Source organism: Anastrepha ludens, chromosome 2 (genome assembly GCF_028408465.1).
Source record: "Anastrepha ludens isolate Willacy chromosome 2, idAnaLude1.1, whole genome shotgun sequence".
Classification (NCBI taxonomy): domain Eukaryota; kingdom Metazoa; phylum Arthropoda; class Insecta; order Diptera; family Tephritidae; genus Anastrepha; species Anastrepha ludens.
The window spans coordinates 102388333-102414529 of record NC_071498.1 but is presented as its reverse complement, the minus strand read 5'-3'; the positions used below and the strand labels follow the sequence as shown (position 1 = coordinate 102414529).

The 26197-nt window shown below is 38.0% G+C and overlaps 2 protein-coding genes across 14 annotated transcripts; both read left to right on the top strand.

Moving 5' to 3' along the window:
• The first annotated feature begins 1618 nt into the window (after positions 1-1618).
• LOC128854939 (aminopeptidase N-like) lies at positions 1619-10339 on the top strand. Of its 13 annotated transcripts, none has more exons than XM_054089459.1 (7): positions 1619-1659; positions 5933-6581; positions 6643-6798; positions 6851-7325; positions 7388-7626; positions 8653-9889; positions 9971-10339. In XM_054089459.1, exons 2-7 carry the CDS (start codon positions 6019-6021, stop codon positions 10148-10150), a joined length of 2850 nt encoding a protein of 949 aa, XP_053945434.1. In that variant the 5' UTR covers positions 1619-1659; positions 5933-6018; the 3' UTR covers positions 10151-10339. The 13 variants fall into 13 exon arrangements, with proteins under 13 accessions (XP_053945434.1, XP_053945428.1, XP_053945433.1 ...); XM_054089453.1 differs by having other exon boundaries at positions 1623-1659; positions 5846-6581; XM_054089458.1 differs by having other exon boundaries at positions 1625-1659; positions 5927-6581.
• A 9041-nt stretch (positions 10340-19380) lies between these two features.
• Positions 19381-25788, top strand: LOC128854938 (aminopeptidase N-like). The gene is made up of 6 exons (XM_054089446.1): positions 19381-22028; positions 22096-22251; positions 22304-22778; positions 22835-23073; positions 24102-25338; positions 25420-25788. The coding sequence occupies exons 1-6, from the start codon at positions 21481-21483 to the stop codon at positions 25597-25599; spliced, it is 2835 nt and encodes a 944-aa protein (XP_053945421.1). The 5' UTR covers positions 19381-21480; the 3' UTR covers positions 25600-25788.
• Positions 25789-26197: the final 409 nt, after the last annotated feature.

Genomic DNA, 26197 nt, shown 5'->3' with positions numbered 1-26197 from the left:
CATTCGCTCATAAATTTCCGTTGCTTTTAAACCTTCCAAAAATAAAAACTCAATCACTATAAGATACTTGATTTTTTCCATTGTAGAAAATACTGTGACACGTCACTACTAAACGGCCTGTAATCAGAGAATGAAATGAAACTTCACATACGTTCATATGAAAAAAAATTAAACTAGTAGCAATGCCCCTTCTTATGCAACCGCAAAACTTATTGAACAACCTAGTATATTTTGATTTCAATGTGTTGTTTCGATCCTTACTCATTCTTATTTATTTTCACGTTCATTGCTTGTGAGCTTTAAGCAGGCGTGTATGTATATTGAGTACAATATCCATAAAGAAGACCAAAAGTGTGGTTATTTAAAGTTTACAACAAGCACATTGTGTTGTGAACGCGCGATAATTTAATTTAATATATTTTAAATTCATTCCAATTCTCTATTCGCTTTCCCATGATATCCTAAAATTTAAAAATTTTGTTGCTCTAATGTCATCTGCCGTCCCTTGGCTAGTTTGCTAATGAACACAAATTATGCTGTATCCGGAGGGTAAGATATGCGGGAATGAATGCTATATTGATATCGTTTAGATATAATAAGATTAATTCACTTTTGGATCTACTTACAATTTGTGCTTCAATCGGCAAAACGCACAAAACACCTCACATAATTTTACTGTTTGTAGGGCTAATATCTCCGTTCCAATGATCTCGTTCTGGTAATATGAATGACGTTAAAATAGGATCGGGCCCAGAAACTGAAGATCTTAATTTCATCTTCGAAAGAAGGTGCAAAAATGTTCACCACACTTCTTTACAAAAAAATTGGAAATGACCAAACAACTTTTATTATATGAGTTTTCGCCGCAGTAAACGTGTAAGGAATACAAGAAAATTCACTCAAGAAGGAAAGGGGAGTCAGTCGATTTACTTATAATGCCAACCAGCAAAATAACTATGTAATGACTTTAAATTGTAAAACATTATATTCGCATATTTAACCACATCCATTGGCAACTATAAATATGAGTTCCAACATTAGCAATAAAATTAAGTACATTTCTTTCTCCTGTTGGAAGTTATAAAAACTCAATTTATATGCAAGCAGCATTACAAAATTAGTTTTACGTAGGAAAACTACAATCAGAAGTACAGAGATGAGCAAACAAATAAAATAGTAAACGAAAATCATTCATGAGTCATCGGTAATGCATCTAATAAAGAAATGGAAGTGATTTATTAGTACATTAGTACATAGAACAAGATTTACTTTATTCACGTTTCTGAACAACAAAATTAATAGAATTGCCCATAAAATTTCAGTTTGCGAATTTCAAGCTTAGCTTTTCGAAGTACTATCACAAATACATATGTAGATGTTCCAAAATAAATTTCGTTAAGGCAAAAAAATTACAACAACCAATTCAATAAGGTTTGTATATATGTATGTGTGAGAAAAGGCATTTACCACAAATTACGATACAAATTCAAGTTTAAAATATTAGTTTTAACACGTACATTACATTATTCTGCACAAGCAGCTCAACAAAAAAAAAACTAAAACACCTCAAAAACTCATTCGTAAAACAGTATATAAGCCCTTAGAATTGTCAATACTCAGTATGGTGTGCAAGAGAGCACAGTGTGAAATCAATAACAGGTGAAGTGAAAAACAAAACTTTTAAGAAGGGATTAAAAGGATGAAGTGTTTTATTTCAAAACTTAAAAATGATTTCTATTGAAAAATAAAAAGTACAACAACACCAAATAAAGTGTTCATAATAAGAAGAAGAATAATTAACTTAACGTAACTAAAAACTTAAACTCTTTGCATGCAAAAAGGATCACCATAAATCCTTTCCTATTTAGTTCACACGCGCGGTTTTGTGTTTTTGTCTTGTGCGGTGTTTCTTCTTTACGCGGGTTTTTTGAAAGTGACGATTACGTTTCTGCTGTGGTGCTTCTCCAATTACAAAATAACTTCAAAATTTTAATTAATTTTGACCTGCAGAAGAACGCGACACTCTATTTGATCATAACCATCAAAAGTTAATGGAACGTTACCGCAATATTTACGAAGATTTGAAAGGAAAAAACTCTGAACGTTTGATGACCGATCGCGTATTTACAAATTAGATATTAAAAATCACTTTTTATACCGTATGACTCCCATCAAGGTGTATTCATTTATAAGCAAGCAAAGATCTCTTTTATTACTGCAACGAACTTTTGAGTTTTTCTACTATGCTGTAAAAGTGATGAAAAACCGCCCCCGATTTTTTCTAATGGTGCGAGATAGGCAAATTTTATAAAAATTAGGTTTTGTTTAGACGAATTTTTTTGTGCGAATTTTATCTCAATTAGAACCGATTACATTAGATTAGATTTGTGGGGGGTTGGACAAGCCCAAGCACTCAGTCAGTAGAATTAAAGAATTAAGATAGGAAAGATAAAAAGTGGATGGTGAGACGGATAAATTAGTTTGAGGTCACTCTTCCACAAATCTGAACTTTATGAACTTTATCCATACTCATTATATCGCAACCCAATAGCCTAAGTCTGATTCTGGAAAATGCAGGACAGTTATAGAGAAAATGTTGTGCAGTGTCGTCATTTTCAAGACAGCAAAGGCATATCGGGCTGTCTACGACCTCCATGGTAGCCATATGCTGACCACAGACGTTGTGCCCTATGATTACACCCACCAGTACTCTCAGGTCCTTTCTGCTAAGTTTTAGGAGAAAGGTCTCTGTTTTCCTGTTTGGTTCTTTCACAAAGCATTTGGCTACTCTGCACGAGTTTAACTCATACCAACGACCTCTGTGGGTAGACCTCATGAAGTCGTCAACCCATAGACGAATCGGTGCCGAATTGACACCTAGAAAGGGTTCTGGGCCTAGTGGCATATTTACAGAGCCTTCAATTGCCAATTTATCAGCTACCTCGTTCCCTGTAATACCAAAATGTCCAGGCACCCAAATAAGACTAACTTTGTTGTATTTTGCAACACTGCTCAGTTTTGTCTTACATTCACCGACTAACTTCGAAGAGCAGCGAGGGTTAGCAAGGGCTTTCAGTGCAGCTTGACAGTCACTATAAATTCCAATACTGTTACCCCGCCACTTTTTCTCAATTAGCCAGTACGCCACATTCAAGATAGCATAGACTTCCGTAAGGAATACTGTGGTCATCTGCCCTGTGGCATACTCCTATACTCCTAGTGTTTTCGTCTAAGTACCATCCAGATCCGCTTCCATCACTGGTTTTGGATCCGTCGGTGTAGAAAGTGTGCTGATATCCCGTTGATAGATTCTTTGGACTTAACCATTGATCTCTATCTGAGATCAAAACATCATTCTTCCTACCGAAGCTAACGACAGGCACCCGATTGTCCACCGGCATCGAGAAAAGTGTGCACCGCTCCGACAACTGATGGTATATATGACAGTGGCCAGTGCTTACTTCATTTCCCCAGACTCCGTTTAACTTGAGCCTGTACGCGGTTTTCATTGCTTCCTTTCGAATTTGAAGATCTAGAGGTTGCAATTTCAGAATGGCATTAAGGGCATCACCAGATGTCGTACTCATGACACTTATGATACCCAAGCACACACTTCTCTGTAGCCTGTTTAGGGGTTTTACTCTGGAATTAACCATTGTGGCTTTCCACCCTACTACAGAGGCGTATGTAATAATGGGTCTAATTATGGTGATGTACAGCCAGCGTACTATCGCCGGCCTTAGACCCCATGTCTTGCCAAAGGTTCTCTTACACTGCCAGAAGACTTTTAATGTTCGGCAGACCTTCTTATCGATGTGCTTCTTCCAGGTAAGCTTACTATCTAGGATTACTCCTAAATATTTAACCTCAGAAGACAGTTGCAGTGTTACCCCTTTCAATGTGGGTAGTAATATTGCATATTGCGTTTCCTAGTATAATAACAATAAATCACCAATCGAACTATTTAAATTTTCTCCAAAAAAAACTTAGTAGTTGAAATGTTAAGATTTACTATCGCCAAAATGCCCTTAAGACTAATCAACGCCTACATTAGTACTTAGAAACTTAGTTGATTTATCTGAAAAATAGCTATACACATATCTTAGATTCCAATTCCATTTCATCCAAATTAGTTTCACAGTGTCGAGACGAACTAGAATTCCTTGGTTATTGGCTTCACATTACTCTGATATGAATTCCCGGACACAGGAATATAGAGGGTAATGAGAAAACAGACGAGTTAGCAAGAAAAGGTTTGGCACTAGGCGTAGCAGAGTTGGTGGCAATACAATCCATTCAATACAATAAAAACATCCATTGCGTCACACTACTATGCTTTAGCCGAAAGAAGGTGGAAGCAATTAACTATATCTACTACAACAAGAAAAACATGTCGGTCGTACAACATCCAGACAACGTATTACATGTTAGGATGCTCTCGCTCAAGTACCTATTTCACGTATTACTGCAACCCTTATAGGTCACTGGAAAGTAGGGGATTATGCAGCCAGACTCAATTATTCTTTCAATCCCATCTGCAGACGCTGTCAGGTGGAGTGGGTGAAAGAAAGTCGTTTCCACTATTTATGCGAATGCTTAGACTTAGCCAGAACAAGATATCCCTCTTTCGGTAAACCTCTCCTACAACAAATTAATGAAATCGGGGACATAGAGATGTAATTACGAAAATTCTCCTGGTACGCTCTTTCTTTTTGGCAAACGATATATTGCAGACAATTAACTAAAATCAAGGTGATTTAATGCTAGCAAGCTTTGTTGATCGAATGATAGAGTGTATGAAACTACAGATCTATGAAACTACTACCGCTATTGAACTACTTCTAATATCTGTAGAATATCACTGTCACTCTGAGACATTTATACTACCGCTAACGAATATACTGCAAAGTATTTTTTGATCGCACAGACAACGTTCGTGCACCATGGGTATGGTAACCAAAATATGTAAAGCTTTTGCGGAGCGTCTGCCAAGCGATCAACCGAATCGGGTGGTGGGGGAAAAAGATCGTTGGACCTTCCCCTTCCACTAGAAACCGGTCCCAGTTCGCTGGCAACAGCGGTGCAGTCAACATCGCTCCGCGCGTGAAAGCTGTGTTAGGATTTTGCAGTGGCGAAAATGCTGCGATCGTTGGAGCATTTCAAGTTTTCTGGTCAGGATTTCCCGCACATTGTCATAAGTTAAATTTAACTCTTCACTGATCTCACGTAGACTAGCACGACGGTCAATGTTCAAAAATTCACGAACCCGGTTCACATCTTGGTCTGTTTGCGTCACCGAAGGCCTTCCAGATCGCTGTTCGTCTTCGACGTCCTCCCGGCCTGCCTTGAACGACTTGTGCCACCGTTTTACCTGGGCACTGGACAGAGATTGGTCCCCGTAAGCCTTATTGAGTAGCCCAATGGTTTCGGTTAGCTTTACGCAAAATTCGACCGAGTAACGTTGCTCCAACGATCGTTGCATTTTCGCCACTGCAAAATCCTAACACACTTTTAAAACAGTGACATACATATGGGTTGTGTATCAACACTTTCCGAATAGCAAGAGAAACTGAAGGAACTGAAGGAAAATTGATACATATTGGTACGTCCACGAAAAGTCCACGAAAAGTTTTGAAAACGGTAAAATCAGCCAATGGCGATGTTCGTCTTTCATTTGACATTCAAATAATCCTAATTGAAACGTCCATAAATAAAATTTCCAGTCTATCTCTATTTGTTAAGAAACCTACATATGTACATGCATATACTGCAGAAGTATACACATTCACATTGTAATTAGATTCAAATGAATATCAGCGAAATATCGGCGTATTTCAAATAATAGGCATCTGAAGCATTTCAAATCAAACCCAATGGCCATTAAATATCAACACCAATAAATTACTTATTAGTTTAAGATAACAAGTTTCAGATTCAAATTAACATCCTTAAAAGAGCTCCTCCACATAAGGGCTCAGAATACTTCGCTAATTGCGTTGCGGCCGCCTAGATCGCGAAATGTACCGCAACAAAGTGGGCGGAAGTGCTATACTTTTGGCCATGTTGGCCATTATTGTGTCCTGCCAAGCGGCAACACACGGCTCTGGTATATCGCCTCGATATGATAAGTATCTTGCCGCACATTTCATACCTACAAAAACTGTTGCTTTGAGTGAGTCAGAGGCCGATTTGAATTATCGGCTGCCAAACACCACCGAACCACTGCACTATGCCGTTGAACTGACAACGAATGTGCACAATGGCACGAAGAGATTCACAGGCACTGTAAAAATTCTATTAGAAGTTATCGACAACACAAATACCATAGTTTTGCATGAACGTCAACTGTCAGAAATCAAAGCAACCATTACAAACGCAAACTGCACGGATCGTGTGGTAGAACAGCTAAGCACCTCGTATGAGGAAGCACGTGAATTTCTTAGTCTAACACCAACAAATGATTCACTCATCTTTAGCAAAGGCACCTTTTGGGTTTTGACCATCACCTATGCTGGAGAATTGCGTGTCGATAATTTGGGATTTTACTTGTCCACCTATACAGATGAAAACGACAACACACAGTAAGTGAAATCTGCACCGTTATCAATAGCAATTTTCATACTTCCTTCCTTATACTTCCAGTTATTTAGCAACGACACAATTTGAGCCGACCGATGCTCGATATGCATTCCCCTGCTACGATGAACCGGCCAAGCGTGCTACATTCACAATCACTATTAACCATGATCCCTCATACAGTGCCATATCAAATATGCCTCTGGACGAACAGATGAGCAGGTAACTTTGATAAATAAATATCGTAGGTATGTATTAATTTTTCCCCAACTAGACCTGGATATTCTGTCTTCCAAAAGACTCCTAGTATGTCAACTTATTTAGTAGCGTTTGTTGTGTCCGATTTCGAATATACTGAAGGAGTGTTGAACTCGATTCCACAAAGAGTCTACACCCGTCCAGGTACAAAGCAGAATCAGCAATGGGCATTGATTTCCGGAATGTTGTTTCTGCAAAGCCTTGCTGAATACTACAATATCGATTTCGTACTGCCGAAACTCTATCAAGTTGGTGTGCCAGATTTCGCAGCTGGTGCCATGGAAAACTGGGGCTTAGCTACGTATCGAGAGCAGTACATGATGTACAACAAGAAGACATCGACATCAGGTTCACAAATATATGACGCCAATGTCATTGCCCACGAATACTGCCATCAATGGTTTGGCAACTTAGTAACTCTCAAATGGTGGACGTATCTTTGGCTGAAAGAAGGTTTTGCTAACTTCTTCGCTTGGAAGACGATAGATGCGGTAAACGATCGAAATTATGGTAAAAAAGTCAATTTTATATTAATTTTTTCCTTGTTTATTAGACATATCCTGACTGGGACGTCTATCAGATGTTCCTTATCGACGACTTTCAAGTTGCACTCGCTGCAGATGATTCAGGCCAATCAAATCCAATGACGCATTACGTGCAAACTCCATCCGAGATCTCTGCACGATACGATTCTATTTCGTATTCGAAAGCAGCCTCGGTACTGTATATGTGGCAGTGTGTGCTGACCGACGAGGTGTTCCGCCAAGGACTAAAGCTTTATTTGACTACAAAGTAAGTGTGTTTGGACATTTATCGCAACCCATTATATAGGCAGCAGCTCTCATTGAGAATGATCGTTGCATAGTTTGTTGTTATATAATATATGATAATGAAATACTATATATTATATTATAAAGTATTCTCACCTTCTGATAGTTGAAACGTCCTTGTCCTCTAGTCGATTTGGAGTGATACTAGATTTACATTTTATAACGAAAGTAACCTCGCCGAATAGCGTTTAACACGGTAGGCGCTATTAACACTAGGGTGGCTAAAACTTTATAGAAATTTAGTGTGTGGCCTAAACAGTAAGTATATAAGGAATTATATGAAAGTGAGCGCATTAGCGTTGCACTTTAGAGAATTCGACTATTAATCCGCTTCCTCAACAGCTTACTCCACTAATTGTAAGGAAATAGTAATCTCAATTAGCTGATCTGGTGGAGTAACCGTTTTTTGTAACAATCCAACTGTACTAAAGCATTTACATTTACCGATCGATTTACCAAGTCTATCCGTCCATCAGTTAGTCTTGTCCTAAAGTATTAAACAAGTTCGGGGTCAACTAAAGCCAATTTATGTGCTTATGTAGGACTTTTTGAGAAATGTTGCAGCACCACTCGCTCTTAAGTATGACCGTTTAATTCAAAACTATTATTATAAATTTATTCTTGGTGCATCTATACAAAGAGATGGGCGAAAATTTTTGGCTGACACCCGTATTTTAGTTTCGTATTAAAGGTACTCTTTTATTTGACTTCTTCCATTTTCCTGTGAGGGACAAAATGTATCTTTATATTACGAACATTTTCCTTACCGTTTTTCACATAAAATATCTCAGATGTAAATATCCTCCAATTTTACTACAAAAAACATCAAAAGCGATGTTTGACAGATATTATTCCTTGCCCCCTTTTTCAAAAGCCTTTGGCATAGCATGGATTTTTTCGGTTTGATGCTGTACGGTATTCAACAATCCTTTATTTGTTTTAATATAAAATTAATTTTTTTCTATCACTATTTTGAATTTTCCAACAGTCAGTATACTGCTGCTGACGAGTGGCAACTTTTCGACGCTCTTAGTAATGCTGCTGATGCACAAAACGTGTCACTTCCTGCGACTATGGCGGATATGTTCTCAAGTTGGTCTCAACAATCCGGTTACCCTCTACTCACCGTTACACGTAATTACAACAATAACACATTCACCATAACCCAAGATGCTTTCTTCCCAAACAAAAATCTAACATCTGACAAAACTTGGTACATCCCCTTGAATTATGCCCACAAATCAAATCCAGACTACCGTAACACCACCGCATCGCATTTTATGCTCAAAACGAAAGAAATCGAAATCAGCGATAATAGTCTAGCAGCTGATGATTGGTTGATTCTCAATAAACAATCGACCGGTTTCTATCGCATCAATTACGATGAACAAAACTGGAATCTTATCATTGATGAGCTGAAATCACGACCATACAAATTCCATTCACGCAATCGTGCTCAACTAATTAACGACCTCTACCAGTACACTTCTACAGATCGCATCGACTACAGCATGCTATTTAATTTATTGCAATATCTGCCGAACGAGGATCAGTACGCACCTTGGGCTACGAGCTACTCTGTAATTCTTACATTGAAAGTGTATCTGAATAGTGATAAGGAATATAAAAATTTCTTACTCTACGTAGCCTCATTGGTGACAGGACATTTTGAGAAGTTGGGTATAAATGATGTATCTGGAGCACAGCGTCTTACCGTGCAAGTACGTAACATCGTCATTGACCTCGCTTGCTTGTCAGGAATTGAGAGCTGTCTGACGGAGACGAGTAACAAATTAAAGGAAATAGTGAACAATGGTATCACCATCGAACCAAGCTTACGATGGAATGTATACTGTTACGGCCTACGTCAGTCCGGTGATACAGAATTCGATTTTGTCTATAACCAAATATTGCAATCCCGTGATCAAGCGTTTCGTGACTCACTCACCTCTACATTGGGTTGTTCGCAAACCGAGTCTCAACTACAAAAATTTGTGAGTAGCTCAATCAATGTGTCCGTCGAATGGCGATCCCAAGAGCGCATCACCTTACTCGGTGCAGTGTATTCGAGCAGCAGTGTTGGACTCTTAGTGTGTATTGAATTTCTCAACGAAAATTGGGAGGCATACAGTAATTTAAATCCCGATAGCAGCGGAATGAATCCACTTTATCAAACAATGGTTGGCATGTCCACCAACATATATAGCAAGGAACAAGAAACTAATGTAAGTATTAAAATCAGCACACTTCTACTTACACTACCTTATCCTTATAAATATTACCCATTTTGTGATATATCTTTTTAGTATTTGGCGTTACTGGATAAGGTAAAGGGCAGCGATAAGCTGTCAAACGATTTGGAGACTGTCGCCAAAGCAAATATTCAATCTAATTTTGACTGGTTGAACGAATATCGTGATCCGATTATGTTGTGGATGAAAAAGTTCGCTCAGGGTGGCAGTGCTGCACTCAAAGGCGGACTTTAAGGCGAACATTCAAACTAATTTTAACTGATTGGGTAAAAGCTGGATGGTTGCTGAGATATTGGTATTAATGAATATATAAGTAGTAAATGAGGCAGGGCTGCTGGTATTCCCATAGTTCTTTAAACCATATGAAATCGATAAATGTATGTAATTTGCACTATAAGTAAATAAATATCATAAATAGCAGAATTTAAATATCTCTAAAATACTTAAATCTGTGGTTGAAAGGTCCTGTGGCCCTATGTTCCACACTGGAACTCTAGGAATTTATGATGATGGTGAAAGGTCCGGAGCCCATATCTGGTTTCTAAAAAAAGCTTTAGTAACCTGTGGTTTTGAAAGTTTAGTAAAACAGTTGTGTATTTGAACATAATCGGGAATTCATAACATGAAATCAATCCCGAATTTGCAATATGCGCTTTAAAAAAATACCGTTGAGCACCTTCGAAAACTGCGCTGAGGCATCTGCTATTAAGTCGCTCTGCCTCAAGTAGCTACAAATCGTAAGGAAGGCTCATTAAATAGAAATGTGGGCAGCTCAGTTGGTGTCTCAAAGGGAAAGAATGTGCAACGAAATGTCAGATCTAAAGAAATGAAGCCTTGTACCTTTCTTTTCCAATTCCTTTACATCGCCTTCACGTGGTGATACTGTTAACCTTGTGCGAAAATCAAGTAGCTGTCTTCATGTAAGAAAGAAGAAACCTTGGTGGAAGCTCTAGGAACGAAAGATGTAAGATAAGAACTCCCGAATGGGGCTGTCCTTCAGGCTGACAACTCAATGTCAATATAAAAATACTTGTCTTGACTCGTCAGCAACATCCTCGGAAAAGAAATCGACATCGATACCGATACCGATCGGACAACGTTTGGAGGACTATGACTTGAGACTTGGAACATGGAACATATTGACTTTGCTGCATCCTAGAAAAATTGCTGAAATTGCAGATAAACTAATGAGATATCAAACAAATATTTGAGTAGTATAAGAAATAAGATAGCAAGGTGATGGCGGAGTGAGAAAGAAAGCTTACTCAATATTTTGCAGTGGTCCAAAAACTCAAGGCTTACGCGGAACAGGATTCTATGTAGACAGTAAAACCAGAAAAAGCACGATCGTATATCTTATTTAAGATTGCAAGGTAGATTTCAAAATGGAACCATTATAAGTATCTATGCACCTAAAAACGATAGCACTGATGCTATAAAAGATTAATTCTTACGACTATGATGCAACTAACATAATTTGCAAATACGACATCTTAATGATTGTTGGCGATTAAAATGCAAAAGTAGGAAAGGAAAACTTTAACACAACCACACAAATGAGAATGGTATACGAATATGTAACTTTACAAGTGCTCACGGGTTAGTTGTGAGTAGTACAGCCTTCAAGCACAAACGAATTCATCTTCAAACGTGGAAAGTGGTTTGCTGCAATATGGCTAATAAGATCGGTTAAATGCTACGTCGGCCATAGATGTGAGATCATTCAGGGGCGCTTGCTGCGACACAGATCACTTTTTCTTGATAGCTAGGTCGGATCCGAATTTCAAGTGTAAATGGTGATAAAGGCTATAAGAAATTAAAGTGGAATACAGATGAACTTATAAATAACGAAGATATGAAAGCGAAGTACAAAAATACCATAGATAATATTTTATTTAACGAAAATAGCACAAATAACGACTCAGATCAATGGACGTGAAAGATCAATGGAATGAACTGAAAGATGCAATCATAAAAACCGGATTTGGAGAGCAGAGATCAGTAATGAACGAATTATATGAAAAAGGAAGCTAGAATAAAATATAGGAAAGAAACACGCGTGCAAATAGAGTAGACTATGAAAATAAAAGAAAAGAAGCTAAAAATAATACGAAAACAGAAAAAAATATACAAGAACATGAAGTGGCAAATTGAACAAGTTGAAAGTGATTTTAGAAACATGTCAAAGCCATGTATCCGAACATCAAAAAGCAAATTAAAATATTTCATCCTCGAATAAATATATGCAAAACAAAAGATGGCTCCACAATCAGCGGAAAACAACAAGTTATAGATAGATGGAAATAATATTTCAACGAACGAGCAACAAGTAGTACATACAGCTGAAATCTATGTTGAAGAGTCTATTTTTTAAGAATACCAGTACTACATTGGCCATAAGAAAACTTAAAAGACATAAAAGCTGTGGCGAATATGGAATACCCTCATAGCTTCTTAAATATGGTGGACAAGAACTACATAAACGAATATTCATAAAAGTGAATGCCAAAATTACAGAGGAATATCTTTACTTAATACTAGCTATAAAGTATTTACTAATACTCTGTTTGAGATACTGAATATTTATGCTAAAGCCATCTTAGGCGATTACCAATGTGGTTTCAGAAACTCCCACTCAACTGTCGATCAAGGTTTTACTGTCCATCAGATATTTGAGAAGTTTACGAATATAACATTGATTTATTTTGCCTCTTTGTTGACTTTAAATGGGCATTTGACAGAAAAGACAGAAAAGATAGAAAACAAATAAAATACAGGGTGGGCCAAATAAGACCTACTAATAACTAAAGACTACTGCCGAACAGTATGTGCAGTTGCTCCATCTTGTGGAAGCCACAAATTAGGATACTGCTCCGCCATTGGCCGCAAACAGTTTTCATTCAATGTTCCAAAATAAAAAGGATTGGCGTCACAAACTTTGGAAGTTACATCGTTAGCTGACTTCCAGTGAAAGCTTGGTGACATTCGGTTCAGTGGAAAGAAAGATATTGCGTCTAAAGTGTCAGTATGTTTGCGTCATCGTTACAGAAATGAATTTCGAACAAAGAGTGGTTACACGTTTCAGAGATGGTTGTGAGGACATACATGAAATTGAACATACGGACCGCCCAAAATCAGTAACCACCGAAAACTCCATCGAAATTGTTAGTAAATTTATCAAAAATGAAGCAAAATCATCGTTGAAATTCATGGAATCGGAGTTGAATATCTCCAAAACATCAATTTATTGCATTTTAACTGCTTGTTTGGGCTGACGAAAGGTCTATGCGCGTTTCATTTCGCACAAGCTAACTGAGGATCACAAATTGCTTAGAATTCAACATTCGAAAGACCTCATTAAAGAGGCGAGGAAAGACGATAACTTCCTTTACAAAAATGTGATGTAACGTGGTGTTTCCAACATGAACCTGAAACTAAGCGTCAAAGTGCCGAATGGAAGGCCCCAGACGAGCCCCCAACCAAAAAATTGCGTTTGGAGAAGACAAAAATCAATTCGATGCTTATTTGTTTTCACTATTCCAAGGGAATCGTCCAGAAGGAGTTCTTACCAACGGGCCAAGCCGTCAATGCAATTTTTTACCTTGGCGTTTTCAAGCGTTTGTTGCATCGCATTCGTCGAATTCGCCCTGAATACCAGGAAGGAGGAAGCTGGCGCTTATTGCATGATAAAGCAACATCTCATGGATCCACTCCTGAGACCGATTTTTTGACTAGAAATTGCGTTTTAACCATCAATCACTCACCGCGTTCACTTGATATTGCTCCCTGTGACTTCTACCTATTCGGAAAATTTGGTTTGGCCATGAGAGGAACACGTTTAGCGTCCGTTGAGGTCATCCAAAAGGCTTGTAATTATTAAATGCTTCACACAACCGTTCAAGAAATAAGCCCGAATGGAACATTATTTAATAATGATTTTCAGATATGTGCCAACGCTGATGATATTCTTATTATGACTAAAATCAGAAAAACTCTTAGACGCGTCTTTAAATTTATTGATAAATATGTAAAAACTCTAGAACTTCATGCAAATACTGATTTAAAAAAATACCAACAATACGTTCTCAATTAACTATAAAAGTCCTCAACCACACATCAGAGATCTCAAGAAGCAGTGCTAATTTGTTAGGTTCAGTGATAATTAAAGTGAACAACTACAATATTAAAAAAATAAAATAAATAATTGGCGCGTACACTTCTGTTAGGTGTTTGGCCGAGCTCCTCCTCCTATTTGTGGTGTGCGTCTTGATGTTGTTCCACAAATGGAGGGACCTACAGTTTCAAGCCGACTCCGAACGGCAGATATTTTTATGAGGAGCTTTTTCATGGCAGAAATACACTCGGAGGTTTGCCATTGCCTGCCGAGGGGCGACCGCTATTAGAAAAATGTTTTTATTAATTTTGCTTTCACCGAGATTCGAACCAACGACCTCTCTGTGAATTCCGAATGGTAATCACGCACCAACCCATTCGGCTACGGCGGCCGCTACAATATTGAGGTAATAAAATATATGCTTGATATAACAACTGTTTTGTGCCTTTAGAACAATTTGTATTAAAATGGAATATTTTTTACTATTTACATGATCTCATTATAATGGTAATGGTAATGGTTGTACGGGTTAGGCTAAGCCTTTATGCACTGCGACCAGATTGATCTATTGTGCGCCTCTAAGAGCTTAATTTTAATTATTCAGTATCGCGAATAAACGAACCAGCTCCTTTGGGGGAGCATTTGCACTCAAACCAGGAAGATCTGATTAAGAGTCGCCAGTCTGTTGAGTGCATTGTTACACTCTATAAGGACGTTTGAATTAATGTAAAGTTATTTAAAGCTTTGGGGACTCATTGACTGTCCGAAAGTATTTTAATTTTTTTCTTTAGCAAACTGGGTCTGTTTTACGAATTTTTTTTCGTTTGGCTGGTCTAAAAGGTTATAATAATATTCAGAATTTATTGTTTTATCAGTTTGCAAGTAATCTACCAACAAAATTTCTTTCGGAGCTGAAGAACCAGATCCTCACCACTCCTTAGGCTCTTGTTTTGATTTAAGATCATAGTAATATACCCAAGTCTCATACATAGTGAAAAATCGACCCACTTTTCGAAAACGCTGTAAATGTTGCTGAGAAAGTCGCATTCGAATGTGTTTTTGTTCCGTTGGCAGGAAATACGGCACCCATTGGGCACACAGCTTTCTGAAACCCAATACGTCAGTCAAAGTATTGCTCACACTGCCCATTGAGAAGCCTAGGCCTCCCACTAATACAGGATATTTTCTACCATTTATCGTGTTGTTGCTGTTTTTGGACGCCTTCACGTGGATCGTCTTCAAGGCTTGTACGATCGCGTTCAAATTCAACAACCCATATTTATACTCCACTAATTGATGGTGAAAAGTCCTTATACATTTTCAACATTCGCTCATAAACCTTCCAAAAATAAAAACTCAATCACTATAAGATACTTGATTTTTTCCATTGTAGAAAATACTGTGACACGTCACTACTAAACGGCCTGTAATCAGAGAATGAAATGAAACTTCACATACGTTCATATGAAAAAAAATTAAACTAGTAGCAATGCCCCTTCTTATGCAACCGCAAAACTTATTGAACAACCTAGTATATTTTGATTTCAATGTTTTGTTTCGATCCTTACTCATTCTTATTTATTTTCACGTTGATTGCTTGTGAGCTCCAAGCAGGCGTGTATGTATATTGAGTACAATATCCGTAAAGAAGACCAAAAGTGTGGTTATTTAAAGTTTACAACAAGCACATTGTGTTGTGAACGCGCGATAATTTAATTTAATCTATTTTAAATTCATTCCATATCTCTATTCGCTTTCCCATGATATCCTAAAATTTAAAAATTTTGTTGCTCTAATGTCATCTGCCGTCACCTTGTAAACGCCTTGGCTAGTTTGCTAATGAACACAAATTATGCTGTATCCGGAGGGTAAGATATGCGGGAATGAATGCTATATTGATATCGTTTAGATATAATAAGATTAATTCACTTTTGGATCTGCTTACAATTTTTGCTTCAATCGGCAAAACGCACAAAACACCTCACATAATTTTACTGTTTGTAGGGCTAATATCTCCGTTCCAATGATCTCGTTCTGGTAATATGAATGATGTTAAAATAGGGTCGGGCCCAGAAACTGAAGATCTTAATTTCATCTTCGAAAGAAGGTGCAAAAATGTTCACCACACTTCTTTACAAAAAAATTGGAAATGACCAAACAACTTTTATTATATGAGTTTTCGCCGCAGTAAACGTGTAAGGAATACAAGAAAATTCACTCAAGAAGGAAAGGGGAGTCAGTCGATTTACTTATAATGCCAACCAGCAAAATAACTATGTAATGACTTTAAATTGTAAAACATTATATTCGCATATTTAACCACATCCATTGGCAACTATAAATATGAGTTCCAACATTAGCAATAAAATGAAGTACATTTCTTTCTCCTGTTGGAAGTTATAAAAACTCAATTTATATGCAAGCAGCATTACAAAATTAGTTTTACGTAGGAAAACTACAATCAGAAGTACAGAGATGAGCAAACAAATAAAATAGTAAACGAAAATAATTCATGAGTCATCGGTAATGCATCTAATAAAGAAATGGAAGTGATTTATTAGTACATTTTTCTGAACAAGATTTACTTTATTCACGTTTCTGAACAACAAAATTAATAGAATTGCCCATAAAATTTCAGTTTGCGAATTTCAAGCTTAGCTTTTCGAAGTACTATCACAAATACATATGTAGATGTTCCAAAATAAATTTCGTTAAGGCAAAAAAATTACAACAACCAATTCAATAAGGTTTGTATATATGTATGTGTGAGAAAAGGCATTTACCACAAATTACGATACAAATTCAAGTTTAAAATATTAGTTTTAACACGTACATTACATTATTCTGCACAAGCAGCTCAACAAAAAAAAAACTAAAACACCTCAAAAACTCATTCGTAAAACAATATATAAGCTCTTAGAATTGGCAATACTCAGTATGGTGTGTAAGAGAGCACAGTGTGAAATTAATAAGAGGTGAAGTGAAAAACAAAACTTTTAAGAAGGGATTAAAAGGATGAAGTGTTTTATTTCAAAACTTAAAAATGATTTCTATTGAAAAATAAAAAGTACAACAACACCAAATAAAGTGTTCATAATAAGAAGAAGAATAATTAACTTAACGTAACTAAAAACTTAAACTCTTTGCATGCAAAAAGGATCACCATAAATCCTTTCCCATTTAGTTCACACGCACGGTTTTGTGTTTTTGTCTTGTGCGGTGTTTCTTCTTTACGCGGGTTTTTTGAAAGTGACGATTACGTTTCTGCTGTGGTGCTTCTCCAATTACAAAATAACTTCAAAATTTTAATTAATTTTGACCTGCAGAAGAACGCGACACTCTATTTGATCATAACCATCAAAAGTTAATGGAACGTTACCGCAATATTTACGAAGATTTGAAAGGAAAAAACTCTGAACGTTTGATGACCGATCGCGTATTTACAAATTAGATATTAAAAATCACTTTTTATACCGTATGACTCCCATCAAGGTGTATTCATTTATAAGCAAGCAAAGATCTCTTTTATTACTGCAACGAACTTTTGAGTTTTTCTACTATGCTGTAAAAGTGATGAAAAACCGCCCACGATTTTTTCTAATGGTGCGAGATAGGCAAATTTTATAAAAATTAGGTTTTGTTTAGACGAATTTTTTTGTGCGAATTTTATCTCAATTAGAACCGATTACATTAGATTAGATTTGTGGGGGGTTGGACAAGCCCAAGCACTCAGTCAGTAGAATTAAAGAATTAAGATCATCATCATCATCATCATTAGCATTACAGTCTTGTGCAGACCATTGCTTCCACAACTACGGTTCTCCACTCCGATCGATTCTCTACTACTTTTAAGATAGGAAAGATAAAAAGTGGATGGTGAGACGGATAAATTAGTTTGAGGTCACTCTTCCATAAATCTGAACTTTATGAACTTTATCCATACTCATTATATCGCAACCCAATAGCCCAAGTCTGATTCTGGAAAATGCAGGACAGTTATAGAGAAAATGTTCTGCAGTGTCGTCATTTTCAAGACAGCAAAGGCATATCGGGCTGTCTACGACCCCCATGGTAGCCATATGCTGACCACAGACGTTGTGCCCTATGATTACACCCACCAGTACTCTCAGGTCCTTTCTGCTAAGTTTTAGGAGAAAGGTCTCTGTTTTCCTGTTTGGTTCTTTCACAAAGCATTTGGCTACTCTGCACGAGTTTAACTCATACCAACGACCTCTGTGGGTAGACCTCATGAAGTCGTCAATCCATAGACGAATCGGTGCCGAATTGACACCTAGAAAGGGTTCTGGGCCTAGTGGCATATTTACAGAGCCTTCAATTGCCAATTTATCAGCTACCTCGTTCCCTGTAATACCAAAATGTCCAGGCACCCAAATAAGACTAACTTTGTTGTATTTTGCAACACTGCTCAGTTTTGTCTTACATTCACCGACTAACTTCGAAGAGTAGCGAGGGTTAGCAAGGGCTTTCAGTGCAGCTTGACAGTCACTATAAATTCCAATACTGTTACCCCGCCACTTTTTCTCAATTAGCCAGTACGCCACATTCAAGATAGCATAGACTTCCGTAAGGAATACTGTGGTCATCTGCCCTGTGGCATAGGAGTACTTAGTGTTTTCGTCTAAGTACTATCCAGATCCGCTTCCATCACTGGTTTTGGATCCGTCGGTGTAGAAAGTGTGCTGATATTCCGTTGATAGATTCTTTGGACTTAACCATTGATCTCTATCTGAGATCAAAACATCATACTTCCTACCGAAGCTAACGACAGGCACCCGATTGTCCACCGGCATCGAGAAAAGTGTGCACCGCTCCGACAACTGATGGTATATATGACAGTGGCCAGTGCTTACTTCATTTCCCCAGACTCCGTTTAACTTGAGCCTGTACGCGGTTTTCATTGCTTCCTTTCGAATTTGAAGATCTAGAGGTTGCAATTTCAGAATGGCATTAAGGGCATCACCAGATGTCGTACTCATGACACTTATGATACCCAAGCACACACTTCTCTGTAGCCTGTTTAGGGGTTTTACTCTGGAATTAACCATTGTGGCTTTCCACCCTACTACAGAGGCGTATGTAATAATGGGTCTAATTATGGTGATGCACAGCCAGCGTACTATCGCCGGCCTTAGACCCCATGTCTTGCCAAAGGTTCTCTTACACTGCCAGAATACTTTTAATGTTCGGCAGACCTTCTTATCGATGTGCTTCTTCCAGGTAAGCTTACTATCTAGGATTACTCCTAAATATTTAACCTCAGAAGACAGTTGCAGTGTTACCCCTTTCAATGTGGGTAGTAATATTGCATATTGTGTTTCCTAGTATAATAACAATAAATCACCAATCGAACTATTTAAATTTTCTCCAAAAAAAACTTAGTAGTTGAAATGTTAAGATTTACTATCGCCAAAATGCCCTTAAGACTAATCAACGCCTACATTAGTACTTAGAAACTTAGTTGATTTATCTGAAAAATAGCTATACACATTTCTTAGATTCCAATTCCATTTCATCCAAATTAGTTTCACAGTGTCGAGACGAACTAGAATTCCTTGGTTATTGGCTTCACATTACTCTGATATGAATTCCCGGACACAGGAATATAGAGGGTAATGAGAAAACAGACGAGCTAGCAAGAAAAGGTTTGGCACTAGACGTAGCAGAGTTGGTGGCAGTTGTTACTCCATTCAATACAATAAAAACATCCATTGCGTCACACTACTATGCTTTAGCCGAAAGAAGGTGGAAGCAATTAACTACATCTACTACAGCAAGAAAAACATGTCGGTCGTACAACATCCAGAGAACGTATTACATGTTAGGATGCTCTCGCTCAAGTACCTATTTCACGTATTACTGCAACCCTTATAGGTCACTGGAAAGAAGGGGATTATGCAGCCAGACTCTATTATTCTTTCAATCCCATCTGCAGACGCTGTCAGGTGGAGTGGGTGAAAGAAAGTCGTTTAAACTATTTATGCGAATGCTTAGACTTAGCCAGAACAAGATATCCCTCTTTCGGTAAACCTCTCCTACAACAAATTAATGAAATCGGGGACATAGAGATGTAATTACGAAAATTCTCCTGGTACGCTCTTTCTTTTTGGCAAACGATATATTGCAGACAATTAACTAAAATCAAGGTGATTTAATGCTAGCAAGCTTTGTTGATCGAAGGATAGAGTGTATGAAACTACAGATCTATGAAACTACTACCGCTATTGAACTACTTCTAATATCTGTAGAATATCACTGTCACTCTGAGACATTTATACTACCGCTAACGAATATACTGCAAAGTATTTTTTGATCGCACAGACAACGTTCGTGCACCATGGGTATGGTAACCAAAATATGTAAAGCTTTTGCGGAGCGTCTGCCAAGCGATCAACCGAATCGGGTGGTGGGGGAAAAAGATCGTTGGACCTTCCCCTTCCACTAGAAACCGGTCCCAGTTCGCTGGCAACAGCGGTGCAGTCAACATCGCTCCGCGCGTGAAAGCTGTGTTAGGATTTTGCAGTGGCGAAAATGCTGCGATCGTTGGAGCATTTCAAGTTTTCTGGTCAGGATTTCCCGCACATTGTAATAAGTTAAATTTAACTCTTCACTGATCTCACGTAGACTAGCACGACGGTCAATGTTCAAAAATTCACGAACCCGGTTCACATCTTGGTATGTTTGCGTCACCGAAGGCCTTCCAGATCGCTGTTCGTCTTCGACGTCCTCCCGGCCTGCCTTGAACGACTTGTGCCACCGTTTTACCTGGGCACTGGACAGAGATTGGTCCCCGTAAGCCTTATTGAGTAGCCCAATGGTTTCGGTTAGCTTTACGCAAAATTCGACCGAGTAACGTTGCTCCAACGATCGTTGCATTTTCGCCACTGCAAAATCCTAACACACTTTTAAAACAGTGACATAATATACATATGGGTTGTGTATCAACACTTTCCGAATAGCAAGAGAAACTGAAGGAACTGAAGGAAAATTGATACATATTGGTACGTCCACGAAAAGTCCACGAAAAGTTTTGAAAACGGTAAAATCAGCCAATGGCGATGTTCGTCTTTCATTTGACATTCAAATAATCCTAATTGAAACGTCCATAAATAAAATTTCCAGTCTATCTCTATTTGTTAAGAAACCTACATATGTACATGCATATACTGCAGAAGTATACACATTCACATTGTAATTAGATTCAAATGAATATCAGCGAAATATCGGCGTATTTCAAATAATAGGCATCTGAAGCATTTCAAATCAAACCCAATGGCCATTAAATATCAACACCAATAAATTACTTATTAGTTTAAGATAACAAGTTTCAGATTCAAATTAACATCCTTAAAAGAGCTCCTCCACATAAGGGCTCAGAATACTTCGCTAATTGCGTTGCGGCCGCCTAGATCGCGAAATATACCGCAACAAAATGGGCGGAAGTGCTATACTTTTGGCCATGTTGGCCATTATTGTGTCCTGCCAAGCGGCAACACACGGCTCTGGTATATCGCCTCGATATGATAAGTATCTTGCCGCACATTTCATACCTACAAAAACTGTTGCTTTGAGTGAGTCAGAGGCCGATTTGAATTATCGGCTGCCAAACACCACCAAACCACTGCACTATGACATCGAAGTGACAACGAATGTGCACAATGGCACGAAGAGATTCACAGGCACTGTAAAAATTCTATTAGAAGTTATCGACAACACAAATACCATAGTTTTGCATGAACGTCAACTGTCAGAAATCAAAGCAACCATTACAAACGCAAACTGCACGGATCGTGTGGTAGAACAGCTAAGCACCTCGTATGAGGAGGCACGTGAATTTCTTAGTCTAACACCAACAAATGATTCACTCATCTTTAGCAAAGGCACCTTTTGGGTTTTGACCATCACCTATGCTGGAGAATTGCGTGTCGATAATTTGGGATTTTACTTGTCCACCTATACAGATGAAAACGACAACACACAGTAAGTGAAATCTGCACCGTTATCAATAGCAATTTTCATGGAAACCGCGTGTGCTTTATACTTCCAGTTATTTAGCAACGACAAAATTTGAGCCGACCGATGCTCGACATGCATTCCCATGCTACGATGAGCCAGCCAAGCGTGCGACATTCACAATCACTATTAACCATGATCCCTCATACAGTGCCATATCAAATATGCCTCTGGACGAACAGATGAGCAGGTAACTTTGATAAATAAATATCGTAGGTATGTATTAATTTTTCCCCAACTAGACCTGGATATTCTGTCTTCCAAAAGACTCCTAGTATGTCAACTTATTTAGTAGCGTTTGTTGTGTCCGATTTCGAATATACTGAAGGAGTGTTGAACTCGATTCCACAAAGAGTCTACACCCGTCCAGGTACAAAGCAGAATCAGCAATGGGCATTGATTTCCGGAATGTTGTTTCTGCAAAGCCTTGCTGAATACTACAATATCGATTTCGTACTGCCGAAACTCTATCAAGTAGGTGTACCAGATTTCGCAGCTGGTGCCATGGAAAACTGGGGCTTAGTTACGTATCGAGAGCAGTACATGATGTACAACAAGAAGACATCGACATCAGGTTCACAAATATATGACGCCAATGTCATTGCCCACGAATACTGCCATCAATGGTTTGGCAACTTAGTAACTCTCAAATGGTGGACGTATCTTTGGCTGAAAGAAGGTTTTGCTAACTTATTCGCTTGGAAGACGATAGATGCAGTAAATGATCGAAATTAAACGAGTCAATTTTATATTAACGTTTCTTTGTTTATTAGACATATCCTGAATGGGACGTCTATCAGATGTTCCTTATCGACGACTTTCAAGCTGCACTCGCTGCAGATGGCTCAGGCCAAGCAAATCCAATGACGCATTACGTGCAAACTCCATCCGAGATCTCTGCACGATACGATTCTATTTCGTATTCGAAAGCAGCCTCGGTACTGTATATGTGGCAGTGTGTGCTGACCGACGAGGTGTTCCGCCAAGGACTAAATCTTTATTTGACTACAAAGTAAGTGTGTTTGGACATTTATCGCAACCCATTATATAGGCAGCAGCTCTCATTGAGAATGATCGTTGCATAGTTTGTTGTTATATAATATATGATAATGAAATACTATATATTATATTATAAAGTATTCTCACCTTCTGATAGTTGAAACGTCCTTGTCCTCTAGTCGATTTGGAGTGATACTAGATTTACATTTTATAACGAAAGTAACCTCGCCGAAAAGCGTTTAACACGGTAGGCGCTATTAACACTAGGGTGGCTAAAACTTTATTTTAAAATTTAGTGTGTGGCCTAAACAGTAAGTATATAAGGAATTATATGAAAGTGAGCGCATTAGCGTTGCACTTTAGAGAATTCGACTATTAATCCGCTTCCTCAACAGCTTACTCCACTAATTGTAAGGAAATAGTAATCTCAATTAGCTGATCTGGTGGAGTAACCGTTTTTTGTAACAATCCAACTGTACTAAAGCATTTACATTTACCGATCGATTTACCAAGTCTATCCGTCCATCAGTTAGTCTTGTCCTAAAGTATTAAACAAGTTCGGGGTCAACTAAAGCCAATTTATGTGCTTATGTAGGACTTTTTGAGAAATGTTGCAGCACCACTCGCTCTTAAGTATGACCGTTTAATTCAAAACTATTATTATAAATTTATTCTTGGTGCATCTATACAAAGAGATGGGCGAAAATTTTTGGCTGACACCCGTATTTTAGTTTCGTATTAAAGGTACTCTTTTATTTGACTTCTTCCATTTTCCTGTGAGGGACAAAATGTATCTTTATATTACGAACATTTTCCTTACCGTTTTTCACATAAAATATCTCAGATGTAAATATCCTCCAATTTCACTACAAAAAACATCAAAAGCGATGTTTGACAGATATTATTCCTTGCCCCCTTTTTCAAAAGCCTTTGGCATAGCGTGGATTTTTTCGGTTTGATGCTGTACGGTATTCAACAATCCTTTATTTGTTTTAATATAAAATTAATTTTTTTCTATCACTATTTTGAATTTTCCAACAGTCAGTATACTGCTGCTGACGAGTGGCAACTTTTCGACGCTCTTAGTAATGCTGCTGATGCACAAAACGTGTCACTTCCTGCGACTATGGGGGATATGTTCTCAAGTTGGTCTCAACAATCCGGTTACCCTCTACTCACCGTTACACGTAATTACAACAATAACACATTCACCATAACCCAAGATGCTTTCTTCCCAAACAAAAATCTAACATCTGACAAAACTTGGTACATCCCCTTGAATTATGCCCACAAATCAAATCCAGACTACCGTAACACCACCGCATCGCATTTTATGCTCAGAACGAAAGAAATCGAAATCAGCGATAATAGTCTAGCAGCTGATGATTGGTTGATTCTCAATAAACAATCGACCGGTTTCTATCGCATCAATTACGATGAACAAAACTGGAATCTTATCATTGATGAGCTGAAATCACGACCATACAAATTCCATTCACGCAATCGTGCTCAACTAATTAACGACCTCTACCAGTACACTTCTACAGATCGCATCGACTACAGCATGCTATTTAATGTATTGCAATATCTGCCGAACGAGGATCAGTACGCACCTTGGGCTACGAGCTACTCTGTAATTCTTACATTGAAAGTGTATCTGAATAGTGATAAGGAATATAAAAATTTCTTACTCTACGTAGCCTCATTGGTGACAGGACATTTTGAGAAGTTGGGTATGAATGATGTATCTGGAGCACAGCGTCTTACTGTGCAAGTGCGTAACATCGTCATTGAACTCGCTTGCTTGTCAGGAATTGAGAGCTGTCTGACGGAGACGAGTAACAAATTAAAGGAAATAGTGAACAATGGTATCACCATCGAACCAAGCTTACGATGGAATGTATACTGTTACGGCCTACGTCAGTCCGGTGATACAGAATTCGATTTTGTCTATAACCAAATATTGCAATCCCGTGATCAAGCGTTTCGTGACTCACTCATCTCTACATTGGGTTGTTCGCAAACCGAGTCTCAACTACAAAAATTTGTGAGTAGCTCAATCAATATGTCTGTCGAATGGCGATCACAAGAGCGCATCACCTTACTCGGTGCAGTGTATTCGAGCAGCAGTGTTGGACTCTTAGTGTGTATTGAATTTCTCAACGAAAATTGGGAGGCATACAGTAATTTAAATCCCGATAGCAGCGGAATGAATCCACTTTATCAAACAATGGTTGGCATGTCCACCAACATATATAGCAAGGAACAAGAAACTAATGTAAGTATTAAAATCAGCACACTTCTACTTACACTACCTTATCCTTATAAATATTACCCATTTTGGGATATATCTTTTTAGTATTTGGTGTTACTGGATAAGGTAAAGGGCAGCGATAAGCTGCCAAACGATTTGGAGACTGTCGCCAAAGCAAATATTCAATATAATTTTAACTGGTTGAACAAAAATCGTGATCCGATTATGTTGTGGATGAAAAAGTTCGCTCAGGGTGGCAGTGCTGCACTCAAAGGCGGACTTTAAGGCGAACATTCAAACTAATTTTAACTGATTGGGTAAAAGCTGGATGGTTGCTGAGATATTGGTATTAATGAATATATAAGTAGTAAATGAGGCAGGGCTGCTGGTATTCCCATAGTTCTTTAAACCATATGAAATCGATAAATGTATGTAATTTGCACTATAAGTAAATAAATATCATAAATAGCAGAATTTAAATATCTCTAAAATACTTAAATCTGTGGTTGAAAGGTCCTGTGGCCCTATGTTCCACACTGGAACTCTAGGAATTTATGATGATGGTAAAAGGTCCGGAGCCCATATCTGGTTTCTAAAAAAAGCTTTAGTAACCTGTGGTTTTGAAAGTTTAGTAAAACAGTTGTGTATTTGAACATAATCGGGAATTCATAACATGAAATCAATCCCGAATTTGCAATATGCGCTTTAAAAAAATACCGTTGAGCACCTTCGAAAACTGCGCTGAGGCATCTGCTATTAAGTCGCTCTGCCTCAAGTAGCTCCAAATCGTAAGGAAGGTTCATTAAATAGAAATGTGGGCAGCTCAGTTGGTGTCTCAAAGGGAAAGAATGTGCAACGAAATGTCAGATCTAAAGAAATGAAG

Bases quoted from the DNA above. Each gene is read 5' to 3' on its own strand.
- LOC128854939 (XM_054089459.1), top strand. From the start codon at position 6,019: ATGTACCGCAACAAAGTGGGCGGAAGTGCTATACTTTTGGCCATGTTG. The intron at 6,582-6,642 runs GTAAGTGAAATC...TTATACTTCCAG, and splicing joins GATGAAAACGACAACACACA to TTATTTAGCAACGACACAAT. The intron at 9,890-9,970 runs GTAAGTATTAAA...ATATCTTTTTAG, and splicing joins GCAAGGAACAAGAAACTAAT to TATTTGGCGTTACTGGATAA.
- LOC128854938 (XM_054089446.1), top strand. From the start codon at position 21,481: ATGGGCGGAAGTGCTATACTTTTGGCCATGTTGGCCATTATTGTGTCC. The intron at 22,029-22,095 runs GTAAGTGAAATC...TTATACTTCCAG, and splicing joins GATGAAAACGACAACACACA to TTATTTAGCAACGACAAAAT. The intron at 22,779-22,834 runs GTAAATGATCGA...TTTGTTTATTAG, and splicing joins CTTGGAAGACGATAGATGCA to ACATATCCTGAATGGGACGT.